Below are 19783 nucleotides of genomic sequence, written 5' to 3'. Positions count from 1 at the left end.
TTCTTAACTAAGACAAAATATTTCATAATTTACTTTTTTTTCTGCACAACACACAGTCAAAAGTTTGGACACCTACTCATTCAAGGGTTTTTCTTTATTTTTGACTATTTTATATATTGTAGAATAATAGTGGAGACATCAAAACTATGAAATAACACACATGGAATCATGTAGTAAACAAAAAATTGTTAAATAAATGAAAATATATTTTAGATTTTAGATTCTTCAGAATAGCCACCCTTTGCCTTACTGACAGCTTTGCACACTCTTGGCATTCTCTCAACCAGCTTCATGAGGTAGTCACCTGGAATGCATTTCAATTAACAGGTGTGCTTTGATAAAAAATCATTTGTGGAATTCCATTCCTTCTTAATGCGTTTGATCCAATCAGTTGTGTTGTGACAAGGTAGAGGTGGTATACAGAAGATAGCTCTATTTGGTAAAATACCAAGTCCATATTATGGCAAGAACAACTCAAATAATCAAAGAGAAATGACAGTCCATCATTACTTTAAGACATGAAGGTCAGTCAATCAGGAACATTTCAAGAACTTTGAAAGTTTCTTCAAGTGAAGTCGCAAAAACCATCCAGCGCTATGATGAATAAGTGACTGCCACATGAAAGGAGGACCCAGAGTTTCCTCTGCTGCAGAGGAAAATTCCTTAGTGTTAACTGCACCTCAGATTGCAGCCCAATTGAATGCTTCACAGAGTTCAAGTAACAGACACATCTCAACATCCACTGTTCAGAGATTGCGTGAATCAGGCGTTCATGGTCGAATTGCTGCAAACAAACAACTACTAAAGGACACCAATAATTTTGGTTACTGCTTAATTCCATGTGTGTTATTTCTTAGTTTTGATGTCTTCACTATTATTCTACAATGTAGAAAATAGTAAAAATAATGAAAAACCTCGGAATGAGTAGGTGTGTCCAGTAGGTGTGTCCAGTAGGTGTGTCCAGTAGGTGTGTGCAGTAGGTGTGTACAAACTGACTGGTACTGGACGTACATATGCAGCTGTCGAAAATATATCGAAAATATATGTGAATGTTTGCTCAATCCAAAGTTACAACCAACTGATTGTAGCAATACCACAAACATGGAGGAAAAGGGAGAAGGTAGAGAACTTGTTTGCCTGCCCGATATGAAAGATACAAATTGGCTGAAAGGAACTGGCATACATAGAAAAATATTCCACTTTCATTTGAGGACAAAATGTTGACAGCTGAGCCATACAGTTTGCAAAAAAATGGGAAGTTATTTTTGATGTACCGATTCCATGACACATGGTTTAAGAAATGGTACAAAAAACAACACTTGATTCTGAGGTCTATGGTGATAGGTGGGATGGGCTGAGAGAGGCTGAGGGGTGGGATTAAAGAGCTGAGGTCTATGGTGATAGGTGGGATGGGGCTGAGAGAGGCTGAGGGGTGGGATAAAAGAGCTGAGGTCTATGGTGATAGGTGGGATGGGCTGAGAGTGGCTGAGGGGGAGGGATTAAAGAGCTGAGGTCTATGGTGATAGGTGGGATGGGCTGAGAGAGGCTGAGGGGTGGGATTAAAGAGCTGAGGTCTATGGTGATAGGTGGGATTTGCTGAGAGTGGCTGAGGGGCAGGATTAAAGAGCTGAGGTCTATGGAGATAGGTGGGATGGGCTGATAGTGGCTGAGGGGTGGGATTAAAGACCTGAGGTCTATGGTGATAGGTGGGATGGGATGAGAGAGGCTGATGGGTGGGATTATAACGCTGAGGTCTATGGTGATAGGTGGAATGGACTGAGAGTGGCTGAGGGGGTGGGATTAAAGAGCTGAGGTCTATGGTGATAGGTGGGATGGGCTGAGAGTGGCTGAGGGGTGGGATTTAAGAGCTGAGGTCTATGGTGATAGGTGGGATGGGCTGAGAGAGGCTGAGGTGCAGGATTAAAGAGCTTTGTTTGTTAATGTATTATTGTTATGTGATTTCTTTATGTAAAATGACCATGTATGTAAAAATGTATGTAGCAGAAAAGCTGAAAAAATATCAAAATGTGTCCTCCGAAGAGCGTGTGTTGTGATGGCTACATACTGAGGAGCGGTTCTTGCTCGGTGGTGGAGGGGATCTGTTTGGGTTAGGGTTGGGGTCAGGTTTGGGGTACGTACCGAGGAGTGGTTCCCGCTCAGTAGTGGAGGGGATCTGTTGGGGTTAGGGTTGGGGTCAGGTTTGGGGTACGTACCGAGGAGTGGTTCCTGCTCAGTGGTGGAGGGGATCTGTTGGGGTTAGGGTTGGGGTCAGGTTTGGGGTACGTACCGAGGAGTGGTTCCTGCTCAGTGGTGGAGGGGATCTGTTGGGGTTAGGGTTGGGGTCAGGGTTGGGGTACGTACTGAGGAACGGTTCCTGCTCGGTGGTGGAGGGGATCTGTTTGGGTTAGGGTTGGGGTTAGGGTTGGGGTACGTACCGAGGAGTGGTTCCTGCTCGGTGGTGGAGGGGATCTGTTGGGGTTAGGGTTGGGGTTAGGGTTGGGGTACGTACCGAGGAGTGGTTCCTGCTCAGTGGTGGAGGGGATCTGTTGGAGTTAGGGTTGGGGTCAGGGTTGGGGTACGTACCGAGGAGCGGTTCCTGCTTGGTGGTGGAGGGGATCTGTTTGGGTTAGGGTTGGGGTCAGGGTTGGGGTACATACCGAGGAGCGGTTCCTGCTCGGTGGTGGAGGGGATCTGTTGGGGTTAGGGTTGGGGTTAGGGTTGGGGTACGTACCGAGGAGTGGTTCCTGCTCGGTGGTGGAGGGGATCTGTTGGGGTTAGGGTTGGGGTTAGGGTTGGGGTACGTACCGAGGAGTGGTTCCTGCTCGGTGGTGGAGGGGATCTGTTGGGGTTTGTCCATCCAGGGGGTGGCGTGCACCGCGACGCTCCAGTCACTCCAGGTGCCGATCTCCATGTCCTTAGCCGCCACCTGGATGATGTACTCCTTCCCCGCGTACGCATCCGTTATGGTGTGGGCCGTACTGTCTGTCAACTCCACCTGAAACACACCAATCAGAGAGAAGCACCATCCGTTATGATGTGGGCCGTACTGTCTGTCAACTCCACCTGAAACACACCAATCAGAGAGAAGCACCATCCGTTATGGTGTGGGCCGTACTGTCTGTCAACTCCACCTAAAACACACCAATCAGAGAGAAGCACCATCCGTTATGATGTGGGCCGTACTGTCTGTCAACTCCACCTGAAACACACCAATCAGAGAGAAGCACCATCCGTTATGGTGTGGGCCGTATTGTCTGACAACTCCACCTGAAACACACCAATCAGAGAGAAGCACCAGACAGCCAATCAGAAAGAAGAGGTAGAACCACAGGAAGTGTGATATTATTGATTAAAACAAAGTGATGTAATAAATGACACAACAACAAGCTAACAATACTGAGGATCACTGCTGATGTGGACCACATGGTCAGCATTAGTAGATGGAGGCACTTCAACCCATTATGGAGAAAACAAATCTCCTTTAGGGAAACACTATTACACTGGAAATAACCAGTTCTACACCTGTCTGTGAGAAGGAAACAACGTGTAGTTTCAACACTCTGCTCTCATACCGTCACCACTTCCCCTGACATGACGAATAGCCTGAACACCTGAACCAAAGGTTTTTCATTTATCAAATAATGGGAAAAAGGATTAAAACCAAACAACAACAAACAATACATATTGAGTGTCACTGAATCCTGCAAGGAAAGGGATGCCAGTGTTCCAACCTAAAGAGAAGAAGAAGAGAGAAATGATTGAAGAACTTCAGAGCTGTTCCATCGAGGGACAACTCCTTTAAGGGTCCACTGCAGCCGTCTCAGCATCAAAAACAACATTTTACATAGTTGTATAGACACTGAGTGGACAAAACATTAGGAACACCTGCTCTTTCCATGACATAGACTGACCAGGTGAATCCAGGTGATCCCTTATTCAATCCACTTCAATCAGTGTAGATGAAGGGGAGGAGACAGGTTAAATAAGAATGTTTAAGTCTTGAGACAATTGAGACATGGATTGTGTATGTGTGCCAGAGGGTGAAGGGCAAGACAAAATATTTAAGTGCCTTTGAACGGAGTATGGTAGTAGGTGCCAGGCGCATCGGTTAGATTGTGTCAAGAACTGTAACACTGCTGGGTTTTACACACTCAACAGTTTCCTGTGTGTCAAGAATGTTTCACCACCTAAAGGATATCCAGCCAACTTGACACAACTGTGGGAAGCATTGGAGTCAACATGGGGCCAGCATCCCTGTGGAACGCTTTCGACACCTTGTAGAGTCTATGACCTGATGAATTGAGGCTGTTCTGAGATCAAAAGGGGGGGGGGGGGGGTGGAGTGGAACTCAGTATTAGGATGTAGTGTCCGACCAAACACAGAACGTTGGCAACATACAATATTCATGTTCAAGACACATTTCATGGGTTTTATGAGGGTTTGGAGAATATTCCATCGACGTCCCACCTAGTTCATGACTTCATATATCAATTATACAGTCTACTGTCGAGGAAGAAATGTGAGCCCTGTCCTCTGTAATATAGCTAGCATAATCAATACGTACACTAACATTCTGCAAACACATTAAACCAGTGATGGAGGGAATCTGACCTCTGATCAGGGCATCATGGCAGAACTCAGTACAATTTAGGCAGGATTCATCTATAGGAAATGTTTATGCATTGGTATGGAGAGGAATGGTAATGCATTGGCATTGAGAGGAATGGTAATGCATTGGTATTGAGAGGAATGGTAATGCATTGGTATTGAGAGGAATGGTAATACTTTGGTATTGAGAGGAATGGTTATGCATTTGTATTGAGAGGAATGGTAATGCATTGGTATTGAGAGGAATGGTAATGCATTGGTATTGAGAGGAATGGTAATGCATTGGTATTGAGAGGAATGGTAATGCATTGGTATTGAGAGGATGGTAATGCATTTGTATTGAGAGGAATGGTAATGCATTGGTATTGAGAGGATGGTAATGCATTGGAGACTGCAGACTGTATAAAGGAAAGGTGATTGTTCACATTGTTCAACATGCAGTGTAGATACTACATTCACCCTGCTACTACAGTAGTGATAGAAAGGCTCTGTCTCACGTGTTGCCACTGGTCTCTGATGAGGGGTCTGTATCGTAGGAAGTACTTCAGGGGGAAGATCTCTACATCAGGCCAGGTAGAGGGACTGTTCCAGGTGACCTCCAAACGACGCACGTTGCTGGGGATGGGAGTGGCCACCACCCTTTCAGGGGGGTCTGGTTTCACTACAGGGAGAGAAATGGGTTGGGGTTCACATCACCACAATATAATATATACAGTTGTCAGAAATGTACACACCTTAGCCAAATACATTTCAACTCTTTTTTTTTTTTTTTACAATTACTGACATTTAATCCTTGTAAAAATTCCCTGTTTTAGGTCAATTAGGATTACCATTATATTTTAAGTGAAATGTCAGAATAATAGTAGAGACAATGATTTATTTAAGCTTCATTTATTTATTCACACTCCCAGTAGGTCAGAAGTTTAAACACACTCAATTAGCATTTTATAGCATTGCCTATAAATTGTTTAACTTGGGTCAAACATTTTGAGTAGCCTTCCACAAGCTTCCCTCAATAAATTGGGTGAATTTTGGCCCATTCCTCCTGACAGAGCTGATATAACTGAGTCAGGTTTATAGGCCTCCTTGCTCGCACACGTTTTTCAGTTCTGCCACAAACTTTCTATAGGATTGAGGTCAGGGCTTTGTGATGGTCACTCCAATACTTTGACTTTGTTGTCCTTAAGCCATTTTGCCACAACTTTGGAAGTATGTTTGGGGTCAATGTCCATTTGGAAGACCCCTTTGCGACCAATCTTTAACTTCCTGACTGATGTCTTGAGATGTTGCTTCAATATATCCACATAATTTCCTCATGATGCCATCTATTCCTCATGATGCCATCTATTTTGTGAAGTGCACCAGTCCCTTCTGCCCCAAAGCACCCCACAACATGCTGCCACTCCCATGCTTCACGGTTGGGATGGTGTTCTTCGGCTTGCAAGCCTCCCCCTGTGTCCTCCAAACAAAACGATGGTCATTATGGCCAAACAGTTCTATTATTGTTTCATCAGACCAGAGGACATTTCTCCAAAAAGTACGATCTTTGTCCCCATGTGCAGTTACAAACCGTAGTCTGGCTTTTTAATGGCGGTTTTGGAGCAGTGGCTTCTTCCTTGCGGAGCTTCCTTTCAGGTTATGTCAATATAAGACTCGTTTTACTGTGGATATAGATACTTTTGTGCCTGTTTCCTCCAGCATCTTCACAAGGTCCTTTGCTGTTGTTCTGGGATTGATTTGCACTTTTCACACCAAAGTAGGAGACAGAATTCACACTTCATCTCTAGGAGACAGAATGCGTCTCCTTCCTGAGCGGTATGACTACATTTTATTTTCTGAGGTCTAGGCTGATTTCTTTTGATTTTCCCATGATGTCAAGCAAAGAGGCACTGGGTTTGAAGGTAGGCCTTGAAATACATCCAAGCTGTTTAAATGCACAGTCAACTTAGTGTATGTACACTTCTGACCTACTGGAATTGTGATACAGTGAATTATAAGTGAAATAATCTGTCTGTAAACAATTGTTGTAAAAATGACTTGTGTCATGCACAAAGTAGATGTCCTAACCGACTTGCCAAAACAAAAGTTTGTAAACAAGAAATTTGCGGAGTGGTTCGAAAAACAAGTTTTAATGACTACAACCTAAGTGTATGTAAACTTCCGACTTCAACTGTATACAGAGAGAGAGAGAGACATCAGACCAAACAATACATATGACAAATGGAGGACAACAACATCAACACCATTATCCCAGACACCCTGGACCCACTCCAATGTGCAAACCGCCCCAACAGATCCACAGATGATTTCCACTCCACCCTGCCCCAACAGATCCACAGATGATGTCCACCCCACCCTGCCCCAACAGATCCACAGATGATGTCCACCCCACCCTGCCCCAACAGATCCACAGATGATTTCCACTCCACCCTGCCCCAACAGATCCACAGATGATTTCCACCCCACCCTGCCCCAACAGATCCACAGATGATTTCCACCCCACCCTGCCCCAACAGATCCACAGATGATGTCCACCCCACCCTGCCCCAACAGATCCACAGATGATTTCCACTCCACCCTGCCCCAACAGATCCACAGATGATTTCCACTCCACCCTGCCCCAACAGATCCACAGATTATTTCCACCCCACCCTGCCCCAACAGATCCACAGATGATTTCCACCCCACCCTGCCCCAACAGATCCACAGATGATGTCCACCCCACCCTGCCCCAACAGATCCACAGATGATGTCCACCCCACCCTGCCCCAACAGATCCACAGATGATGTCCACCCCACCCTGCCCCAACAGATCCACAGATGATGTCCACTCCACCCTGCCCCAACAGATCCACAGATGATGTCCACTCCACCCTCCCCCAACAGATCCACAGATGATGTCCACTCCACCCTGCCCCAACAGATCCACAGATGATGTCCACCCCACCCTGCCCTCGTATTAAACCAAAGAACATTTTATTTGTCACGTTCTCCAAGTACAGCAGCTGTAGACCTTAAATGTTTGCTTGCAACCAACAATGCAGCTTTAAGAACAGTTAAAAACATATTAACCAAATAAACTAAAGAAAAAAAAGTAAAACAATAAAATAACAACAGCGAGTCTGTATACAGACGGTACCAGTACGGAGTCAATGGGAAGCGGAGGGGCACGAGAGCTTCAAGTATCTCGGTGTACACATCGCTAAGGAAATAACATGGTCCTCACTGAGGCTCCAGACTCCAGCCACCCAAGTCACAGACTGTTCTCTCTGCTACCGCACAGCAAGTAGTACCAGTGCAGTATGTCTGGAACCAACAATATCCTGAACAGCTTTCACCATCAAGCCATAAGACTGTTAAAACAAGACTACTAAATAACGAATCAAATTGCTACAGTACCCATTGCTGTTACTGTCTATTATCTATCCTTTACCCCTACCTACAGTATACTGCTGTTACTGTCTATTATCTATCCTTTACCCCTACCTACAGTCTACTGCTGTTACTGTCTATTATCTATCCTTTACCCCTACCTACAGTATACTGCTGTTACTGTCTATTATTTATCCTTTACCCCTACCTACAGTATACTGCTGTCACTGTCTATTATCTATCCTTTACCCCTACCTACAGTATACTGCTGTTACTGTCTATTATCTATCCTTTACCCCTACCTACAGTCTACTGATGTTACTGTCTATTATCTATCCTTTACCCCTACCTACAGTATACTGCTGCTACTGTCTATTATCTATCCTTTACCCCTACCTACAGTATACTGCTGTTACTGTCTATTATCTATCCTGTTGTCTTGTCACTTTACCCCTACCTACAGTATACTGCTGTTACTGTCTATTATCTATCCTGTTGTCTAGTCACTTTACCCCTACCTACAGTATACTGCTGTTTCTGTCTATTATCTATCCTTTTCCCCTACCTACAGTATACTGCTATTACTGTCTATTATCTATCCTTTACCCCTACCTACAGTCTACTGCTGTTACTGTCTATTATCTATCCTTTACCCCTACCTACAGTATACTGCTGTTTCTGTCTATTATCTATCCTTTACCCCTACCTACAGTATACTGCTATTACTGTCTATTATCTATCCTTTACCCCTACCTACAGTATACTGCTGTTACTGTCTATTATCTATCCTTTACCCCTACCTACAGTCTACTGCTGTTACTGTCTATTATCTATCCTTTACCCCTACCTACAGTATACTGCTGTTACTGTCTATTATCTATCCTGTTGTCTAGTCACTTTACCCCTACCTACAGTATACTGCTGTTACTGTCTATTATCTATCCTTTACCCCTACCTACAGTATACTGCTATTACTGTCTATTATCTATCCTTTACCCCTACCTACAGTATACTGCTGTTACTGTCTATTATCTATCCTTTACCCCTACCTACAGTCTACTGCTGTTACTGTCTATTATCTATCCTTTACCCCTACCTACAGTATACTGCTGTTACTGTCTATTATCTATCCTGTTGTCTAGTCACTTTACCCCTACCTACAGTATACTGCTGTTACTGTCTATTATCTATCCTTTACCCCTACCTACAGTATACTGCTGTTACTGTCTATTATCTATCCTTTACCCCTACCTACAGTATACTGCTGTTGCTGTCTATTATCTATCCTTTACCCCTACCTACAGTATACTGCTGTTACTGTCTATTATCTCCTGTTGTCTAGTCACTTTACCCCTACCTACAGTATACTGCTGTTACTGTCTATTATCTATCCTTTACCCCTACCTACAGTATACTGCTGTTACTGTCTATTATCTATCCTTTACCCCTACCTACAGTATACTGCTGTTACTGTCCATTATCTATCCTGTTGTCTAGTCACTTTACCCCTACCTACAGTATACTGCCGTTACTGTTTATTATCTATCCTTTACCCCTACCTACAGTATACTGCCGTTACTGTTTATTATCTATCCTTTACCCCTACCTACAGTAGCCAGCAGCATACCACCCTGTATACCACTGCTGGCTTGCTTCTGAAGCTAAGCAGGGTTGGTCCTGGTCAGTTCCTGGATGGGAGACTAGATGCTGTTGGAAGTGGTGTTGGAGGGCCAGTAGGAGGCACTCTTTCCTCTGGTCTAAAAAATAAAAATAATAATAATAATACATTTAAAAAAATGTCCCAATGCCCCATGGCAGTGATTGGGGACACTGCCCTGTGTAGGGTGCTGTCTTTCAGATGGGATGTTAATTAAACAGGTGTCCTGACTCTCTGAGGTCATTAAAGATCCCATGGCACTTATTGTAAGAGTAGGGGTGTTAACCCCGGTGTCCTGGCTAAATTCCCAATCTTTCCCCAAACCATCACGGTCACCTAAAAATCCCCAGTTTACAATTGGCTCATTCATCCCCCTCCTCTCCCCTGTAACTATTCAGTCAACTTACCTGTTAAAATAAAAAAAGTATACTGCTGTTACTGTCTATTTTTTATCCTGTTGTCTAGTCATTTTACCCCTACCTACAGTATACACTGATTATACTAAACATTAGGAACACCTTGTTCCTCACCCATCTACACACAATACCCCATAATGACAAAGTGAAAATGCTTTTAGAAAATGTTGCTAATTTATATACTATATAGTAATTTATATATATTTAAATACAGAAACATCTAATTTACATAAGTATTCACACCCCTGAGTCATTACTTGTCACGCCCTGACCTTAGAGCTTTTTATGTCTCTATTTTGGTTTGGTCAGGGTGTGATTTGGGTGGCATTCGGTTTCTTTTTCTATGTTTTTGTATGTCTTTGTTTTGGCAGGGTATGGTCCTCAATCAGGGACAGCTGTCTATCGTTGTCTCTGATTGGGAACCATACTTAGGTAGATTTTTCCCACAGGGCTTTTGTGGGTAGTTATTTTCTGTTTTGTGTTTCTGCACCTGACAGGACTGTTCTGGTTTTCGTTCATTCTCTTTGTTATTAATGTTATTTAGTGTTCAGTTGAAAAAAAATTATGACCGTTTACCGTGCGGTGCTTTGGTCCTCACCTTCTTCAACAGACGATCGTTACAGACCTAGAGAGGATACCGTTTACCACACTGTGCTTTGGTCCACACCTTCTTCAACAGACGATCGTTACAGAGCTAGAGAGGATATCGTTACTATGCAGTGCTTTGGTCCTCACCTTCTTCAACAGACGATCGTTACAGAGCTAGAGAGGATACCGTTTACTACACTGTGCTTTGGTCCACACCTTCTTCAACAGACGATCGTTACAGAGCTAGAGAGGATACCGTTTACTACACTGTGCTTTGGTCCACACCTTCTTCAACAGACGATCGTTACAGAGCTAGAGAGGATACCGTTTACTACACTGTGCTTTGGTCCACACCTTCTTCAACAGACGATCGTTACAGAGCTAGAGAGGATACCGTTTACCACACTGTGCTTTGGTCCACACCTTCTTCAACAGACCATCGTTACAGAGCTAGAGAGGATACCGTTTACCACGCTGTGCTTTGGTCCTCACCTTCTACAACAGACCATCGTTACAGAGCTAGAGAGGATACCGTTACTGTGCGGTGCTTTGGTCCTCATCTTCTTCAACAGACGATCGTTACAGAGCTAGAGAGGATACCGTTTACCACGCTGTGCTTTGGTCCTCACCTTCTTCAACAGACGATCGTTACAGAGCTAGAGAGGATACCGTTTACCACGCTGTGCTTTGGTCCTCACCTTCTTCAACAGACCATCGTTACAGGGCTAGAGAGGATACCGTTTACCGTGCTGTGCTTTGGTCCTCACCTTCTTCAACAGACGATCGTTACAGAGCTAGAGAGGATACCGTTACTATGCGGTGCTTTGGTCCTCACCTTCTTCAACAGACGATCGTTACAGAGCTAGAGAGGATACCGTTTACTACACTGTGCTTTGGTCCACACCTTCTTCAACAGACGATCATTTCACCTTTGGATTACAGCTGTGAGTCTTTCTGGGTAAGTCCCTAAGAGTTTGCAGACCTGGATTGTACAATATTTGCACATTATTCTTTTTTAAATTCTTCAAGCACTGTCAATTTGGTTGTTGAACATTGCTAGACAGCCATTTTTAAGTATTGTCATATATATTTTAAGCTGATTTAACCTCTCTGGGATAAAAGCCAGAGAAAATGCAGTGCGCCAAATTCAAATGAATCAAACTTGAATCATGAAATCACACATGTAAGATACCAAATTAAAGTTACACGTGTTGTGAATCCAGCCAACATGTCAGATTTCAAAAAGGCTTTTCGGCGAAAGCAAACAATGCTATTATCTGAGGATAGCACCCCTGTAACAAAGAGAGAAACCATATTTCAACCCTGAAGGCGCGACACAAAACACAGAAATAAAAATATAAATCAGGCCTTACCTGTGACGAGCTTCTTTTGTTGGCACTCCAATATGTCCCATTAACATCACAAATGGTCATTTTGTTCGATTAATTCCGTTCATATATATCCACAATGTCTGTTTATTTGGCGCGTTTGATCCAGAAAAACACCGGTTCCAACTTGCGCAACGCGATATCTCAAAAGTTACCTATAAACTTTGCCAAAATATTTCAAACTACTTTTGTAATACAACTTTAGGTATTTTTTAAAGTAAATAATCAATAAAATTGAAGATGGGATGTTCTGTGTTCAATACAGGAAGAAAACAAACTGCTTTCTAGTCACGCGCCTCTATCAAACAATACACATGAAGTGACCATCGTTTTGAACAGGGCTACTTCTTCATTACACAAAGGAAAAACCTCAACCAATTTCTAAAGACTGGTGATATCCAGTGGAAGCGGTAGGAACTGCAAGCAAGTCCCTTAGAAATATGGATTCCCAATGAAACGCCATTGAAAATAGTGTCCTAAAAAATAAAAAAATCTGAATGCTTTGTCCTCGGGGTTTCGCCTGCTACATGTTCTGTTATACTCACAGACATGATTCAAACAGTTTTAGAAACTTCAGAGTGTTTTCTATCCAAATCTACTAATAATATGCATATCTTATCTTCTGGGGATAAGTAGCAGGCAGTTGAATTTGGGCATGCTTTTCATGCAAAATTCCAAATGCTGCATGAGAGCACCAGCTGTTCCTGATGACTCTGTGATCACGCTCGCAGTAGCCGATGTGAGTAAAACTTATCCAATTTACAGTAGCTATTACATTGAAATAATGCCATGCTATTGTTTGAGAGAGAGCACCATTTTGAACATGAAAAGTTATTAATAAACAAATCAGGCACATTTGGGCAGTCTTGATACAATTTTTTAAACAGAAATACAATGGTTGATTGGGATCAGTCTAAAACTTTGCACATACATTGCTGCCATCTAGTGGACAAAATCTAAATTGCTGGTCTGGAATAATACATTATGGCCTTTCTCTTGCATTTCAAAGATGGTACAAAACAAATACAAAATAACGTTTTATTTTTCTTTGTATTATCTTTTACCAGATCTAATGTGATATTTTCTCCTACATTCCTTTCACATTTCCACAAACTTAAAAGTGTTTCCTTTCAAATTGTACCAAGAATATGCATATCCTTGATTCAGGGCCTGAGCTGCAGGCAGTTAGATTTGGGAATGTCATTTTAGGCGACAATTGAAAAAAAGGGGTGAATCCGTGAAGTTTGAGCTAACGTAGGCTAATGCGAACATTTCCCAGGACATAGACATATCTGATGTTGGCAGAGAGCTTAAATTGAGAGCATGCTGCCTGGTATGGCAATTGCTCGACCTACAACCTCAAGGAGCTACAGAGGGTAATGCGTACGGCCCATTACATCACTGGGCCAACCTTCTGCCATCCAGGACCTCTACACCAGCCGGTGTCAGAGGAAGGCCATAAAAATGGCCAAAGACTCCAGCGACCCTAGCCACAGATGGTTCTCTCTGCTACCGCACGGCAAGTGGTACCAGAGAGCCACATGGTCCTCTGTTCATCATCTGTTTCCTTCCTTCACATGTCCCTCTGTTCATCTGTTTCCTTCACATGTCCCTCTATTCATTGTCTGTTTCCTTCCTTCACATGTCCCTCTGTTCATCTGTTTCCTTCCTTCACATGTCCCTCTGTTCATCTGTTTCCTTCCTTCACATGTCCCTCTATTCATCATCTGTTTCCTTCATTCACATGTCCCTCTATTCATCATCTGTTTCCTTCACGTCCCTCTATTCATCTGTTTCCTTCAGATGTGCCAAGTGAACCTGCAACCACAACACATCAATAACACTTGACATAAGATCTCCTCTAAGCATTACAGGGATATGGCTCTGAATATATACAGCAACACCTCCCCCATAAGCATTCCTGTCGCTTCTATCCTTGTATTGCTACTGATGTATCATCAAAGGAATTATCATTTCATGGACCTTATTTCTAAGGCTACATATATTAACATGGGCTGTTATCAGCCCTTTCCTGGGTAGCTGATCAGAGATAGACATAATACTGAAAAGAGCAGACAGAGCAAGATAAAAAAAAATATTAATTCACCAGTCCATTAATCAGTTTGTGCTTGTGTGCTGCGGGGTTGAAGCTACGACCCCATACTGTAGGCTTGGCTCTCTCATCCCTTCCAGACCTCTGGGTCTGTCCCAAATGGATCCCTATTCCCTGTGGGTCTTTGCCAAAAGTAGTGCAAACTATAGGGAATAGGGAGACATTTGAGACACATACATTGTGTCAATACAGAGAGGATTGAAGGTTATAGGTTTCAGAAAATATTTACCTACGGAATAACGACTATTAATAATGACTGACATATGTTGTCTGTCCTAACAAACTTCTGTTGTCTGTCCTAATGAGTTTAAAGAAAATATAATTAGGCTGCCTGCAGGTTGCTGTTGTAGAGAGTTGGCTATAAAATAAACTATGACTGCTGTGATGTGAAGGTTGACACAGCCTGATAGGACAGGTTGTTCTGAGTGATATTTGGCTGGTGAGGTGAGTTGACATCAAGGTTGACACAGCCTGATAGGACAGGATGTTCTGAGTGATATTTGGCTGGTGAGGTGAGTTGACATCAAGGTTGACACAGCCTGATAGGACAGGTTGTTCTGAGTGATATTTGGCTGGTGAGGTGAGTTGACATCAAGGTTGACACAGCCTGATAGGACAGGTTGTTCTGAGTGATATTTGGCTGGTGAGGTGAGTTGACATCAAGGTTGACACAGCCTGATAGGACAGGTTGTTCTGAGTGATATTTGGCTGGTGAGGTGAGCTGACATCAAGGTTGAAAAGAAGTCAGCGATACAACAAAAAACAACCATGGTCTACGTACCTATGTTGATCTCTTCAAAGGTGATGGTGGTGGAGGCTTTTCCCAGGGCGTTGACAGCTGTAACGTTGACTCTGTAGGGGTAGCTACTGAACACCTCAGGGAACAGAACGTGGCAGCGGTTCTTATGGACCACATCCCTTGTTACTTCTAGGGACTCCTGGTTGTGTCTGAGAGGAGAGAGAGGAGAGAGCGAGAGAGAACAACAGAGGGGGAGAATGACAGAGAGGGGGAGGATGACAGAGAGATGGTGTCTTATTATGTTAGAGAAGGAGATGTTGTCTTATTATTTTGGAGAAGCAGATGTCTTATCATGTTAGAGAAGGAGATGTTGTCTTATGCCTGGTCTTTCTTTAAAAGTAACTTCCTCACCATTTTAGATAAGCATGCTCCGTTCAAAAAATGCAGAACTAAGAACAGATATAGCCCCTGGTTCACTCCAGACCTGACTGCCCTCGACCAGCACAAAAACATCCTGTGGCGGACTGCACTAACATCGAATAGTCCCCGCGATATGCAACTGTTCAGGGAAGTCAGGAACCAATACACACAGTCAGTCAGGAAAGCTAAAGCCAACTTCTTCAGGCAGAAGTTTGCATCCTGTAGCTCCAACTCCAAAAAGTTCTGGGACACTGTGAAGTCCATGGAGAACAAGAGCACCTCCTCCCAGCTGCCCACTGCACTGAGGCTAGGTAACACGGTCACCACCGATAAATCCATGATTATCGAAGACTTCAACAAGCATTTCTCAACGGCTGGCCATCCCTTCCGCCTGGCTACTCCAACCTCGGCCAACAGCTCCCCCCCCCCCCCGCAGCTACTCGCCCAAGCCTCTCCAGGTTCTCCTTTACCCAAATCCAGATAGCAGATGTTCTGAAAGAGCTGCAAAACCTGGACCCGTACAAATCAGCTGGGCTTGACAATCTGGACCCTCTATTCCTGAAACTATCCGCCGCCATTGTCGCAACCCCTATTACCAGCCTGTTCAACCTCTCTTTCATATCGTCTGAGATCCCCAAGGATTGGAAAGCTGCCGCAGTCATCCCCCTCTTCAAAGGGGGCGACACCCTGGACCCAAACTGTTACAGACCTATATCCTTCCTGCCCTGCCTATCTAAGGTCTTCGAAAGCCAAGTCAACAAACAGGTCACTGACCATCTTGAATCCCACCGTACCTTCTCCGCTGTGCAATCTGGTTTCCGAGCCGGTCACGGGTGTACCTCAGCCACGCTCAAGGTACTAAACGATATCATAACCGCCATCGATAAAAGACAGTACTGTGCAGCCGTCTTCATAGACCTTGCCAAGGCTTTCGACTCTGTCAATCACCGTATTCTTATCGGCAGACTCAGTAGCCTCGGTTTTTCGGATGACTGCCTTGCCTGGTTCACCAATTACTTTGCAGACAGAGTTCATTGTGTCAAATCGGAGGGCATGCTGTCCGGTCCTCTGGCAGTCTCTATGGGGGTGCCACAGGGTTCAATTCTCGGGCCGACTCTTTTCTCTGTATATATCAATGATGTTTCTCATGCTGCGGGCGATTCCCTGATCCACCTCTACGCAGACGACACCATTCTATATACTTCAGGCCCGTCCTTGGACACTGTGCTATCTAACCTCCAAACGAGCTTCAATGCCATACAGCACTCCTTCCGTGGCCTCCAACTGCTCTTAAACGCCAGTAAAACCAAATGCATGCTTTTCAACCGTTCGCTGCCTGCACCCGCACGCCTGACCAGCATCACCACCCTGGATGGTTCCGACCTTGAATATGTGGACATCTATAAGTACCTAGGTGTCTGGCTAGACTCTAAACTCTCCTTCCAGACCCATATCAAACATTTCCAATCGAAAATCAAATCAAGAGTCGGCTTTCTATTCCGCAACAAAGCCTCCTTCACTCACGCCGCCAAACTTACCCTAGTAAAACTGACTATCCTACCGATCCTCGACTTCGGCGATGTCATCTACAAAATCGCTTCCAACACTCTACTCAGCAAACTGGATGCAGTTTATCACAGTGCCATCCGTTTTGTCACTAAAGCACCTTATACCACCCACCACTGCGACTTGTATGCTCTAGTCGGCTGGCCCTCGCTACATATTCGTCGCCAGACCCACTGGCTCCAGGTCATCTACAAGTCCATGCTAGGTAAAGCTCCGCCTTATCTCAGTTCACTGGTTACGATGGCAACACCCATCCGTAGCACGCGCTCCAGCAGGTGTATCTCACTGATCATCCCTAAAGCCAACACCTCATTTGGCCGCCTTTCGTTCCAGTTCTCTGCTGTCTGTGACTGGAACGAATTGCAAAAATCGCTGAAGTTGGAGACTTTTATCTCCCTCACCAACTTCAAACATCTGCTATCTGAGCAGCTAACCGATCGCTGCAGCTGTACATAGTCTATTGGTAAATAGCCCACCCATTTTCACCTACCTCATCCCCATACTGTTTTTATTTATTTATTTTTCTGCTCTTTTGCACACCAATATCTCTACCTGTACATAACCATCTGATCATTTATCACTCCAGTGTTAATCTGCATAATTGTAATTATTTGCCTACCTTCTCATGCCTTTTGCACACAATGTATATATAGACACCCCTTTTTTCTACTGTGTTATTGACTTGTTAATTGTTTACTCCATGTGTAACTCTGTGTTGTCTGTTCACACTGCTATGCCTTATCTTGGCCAGGTCGCAGTTGCAAATGAGAACTTGTTCTCAACTAGCCTACCAGGTTAAATAAAGGTGAAATAAAATAAAATAAAATAAAAAGAAGGAGATGGTGTCTTGTTATGTTGGAGAAGGAGATGTTGTCGTATTATGTTGGAGAAGGAGATGTCTTATTATGTTGGAGAAGGAGATGTTGTCTTATGTTAGAGAAGGAGATGTTGTCTTATTACGTTGGAGAAGGAGATGTTGTCTTATGTTAGTGAAGGAGATGTTGTATTATGTTAGTGAAGGAGATGTTGTCTTATGTTAGAGAAGGAGATGTTGTCCTATGTTAGTGAAGGAGATGTTGTCTTATGTTAGTGAAGGAGATGTTGTCTTGTGTTAGAGAATGAGATATTGTCCTATTATGTTAGTGAAGGAGATGTTGTCCTATGTTCGTGAAGGAGATGTTGTCTTATGTTAGAGAAGGATATGTCTTATTATGTTGGAGAAGGAGATGTTGTCTTATGTTAGTGAAGGAGATGTTGTCTTATGCTAGAGAATGAGATGTTGTCTTATGTTAGAGAAGGAGATGTCTTATTATGTTGGAGAAGGAGATGTTGTCTTATGTTAGTGAAGGAGATGTTGTCTTATGTTAGTGAAGGAGATGTTGTCTTATGTTAGAGAAGGAGATGTTGTCTGTTGTTAGTGAAGGAGATGTCTTCTTATGTTGGAGAAGGAGATGTTGTCCTATGTTAGAGAAGGAGATGTTGTCCTATGTTAGAAAAGGAGATGGTGTCCTATGTTAGAGAAGGAGATGTTGTCCTATGTTCGTGAAGGAGATGTTGTCTTATGTTAGAGAAGGATATGTCTTATTATGTTGGAGAAGGAGATGTTGTCTTATGTTAGGAAGGAGATGTTGTCTTATTATGTTAGAGAAGGAGATGTCTTATTATGTTGGAGAAGGAGATGTCTTATTATGTTAGAGAATGAGATGTCTTATTTTGTTACAAAAGGAGATGTCTTATTATGTTAGAGAAGGAGATGTCTTATTATGTTGGAGAAGGAGATGTTGTCTTATTATGTTAGAGAAGGAAATGTCTTATTATGTTAGAGAAGGAGATGTCTTATTATGTTAGAGCAGGAGATGTCTTATTATGTTAGAGCAGGGGATGTCTTATTATGTTAGAGAAGGAGATGTCTTATTTTGTTAGAGAAGGAGATGTCTTATTATGTTAGAGAATGGGATGTCTTATTATGTTGGAGCAGGAGATGTCTTTGCTATGTTGGAGAAGGAGATGTCTTATTATGTTGGAGAAGGAGATGTCTTATTATGTTACAAAAGGAGATGTCTTATATTTCAGAAGGAGTTGAAGTCTTTCAAACTTCCTTCACACTGCAACTGTTTCCAAAAGAAAATTCAGCCATGGTGATTTTGGTGTTGTCAGTATCGAAGGGCCTCTGAACCAGGGTGCTGACGGGCTTTCTGAGATCTCTATAGGAGACAGAGGTTGTGTCATTATAGTGGGTGGTAGTGGTCGTTAATGAGGCTCAAAGTGTGGGTTGTAGTGTGGGTTGTTATTTTTATTTAAGTTTTTTATTTCACCTTTATTTAACCAGGTAGGATAGTTGAGAACAAGTTCTCATTTACAATTGCGACCTGGCCAAGATAAAGCAAAGCAGTTCGACACAAACAACAACACAGAGTTACACATGGAGTAAAACAAACATACAGTCAATAATACAGTATAAACAAGTCTATATACGATGTGAGCAAATGAGGTGAGATAAGGGAGGTAAAGGCAAAAAAAGGCCATGGTGGCAAAGTAAATACAATATAGCAAGTAAAACACTGGAATGGTTGATTTGCAGTGGAAGACTGTGCAAAGTAGAGATAGAAAGAATGGGGTGCAAAGGAGCAAAATAAATAAATAAATACAGTAGGGAAAGAGGTAGTTGTTTGGGCTAAATTATAGATGTACAGGCTATGTACAGGTGCAGTAATATGTGAGCTGCTCTGACAGTTGGTGCTTAAAGCTAGTGAGGGAGAAAAATGTTTCCAGTTTCAGAGATTTTTGTAGTTCGTTCCAGTCATTGACAGCAGAGAATTGGAAGGAGAGGCGGCCAAAGGAAGAATTGGTTTTGGGGGTGACCAGAGAGATATACCTACTGGAGCGCATGCTACAGGTGGGTGCTGCTATGGTGAC

The 19783-nt window shown here is 43.2% G+C and overlaps 1 protein-coding gene across 1 annotated transcript in view; it reads right to left on the bottom strand.

Annotated features, from left to right (window-relative positions):
• Positions 1–19783, bottom strand: part of LOC118964552 (ciliary neurotrophic factor receptor subunit alpha) — a 357403-nt gene that overhangs the window by 31357 nt on the left and 306263 nt on the right. The window contains exons 5-7 of the mRNA XM_090233563.1: positions 14924–15090; positions 5106–5269; positions 2806–2995 (exon numbers count right to left, since the gene is read on the bottom strand). Of these exons, the coding sequence (XP_090089689.1) occupies positions 2806–2995; positions 5106–5269; positions 14924–15090 (521 nt within the window). The remainder of the gene's footprint in view (positions 1–2805; positions 2996–5105; positions 5270–14923; positions 15091–19783) is intronic.

This window comes from Oncorhynchus mykiss, chromosome 5 (assembly GCF_057628025.1).
Source record: "Oncorhynchus mykiss isolate SJ-2025 chromosome 5, ASM5762802v1, whole genome shotgun sequence".
NCBI lineage: Eukaryota > Metazoa > Chordata > Actinopteri > Salmoniformes > Salmonidae > Oncorhynchus > Oncorhynchus mykiss.
The sequence above is the reverse complement of the archived record's forward strand: the minus strand, read 5'-3'. Positions and strand labels throughout refer to the sequence as shown.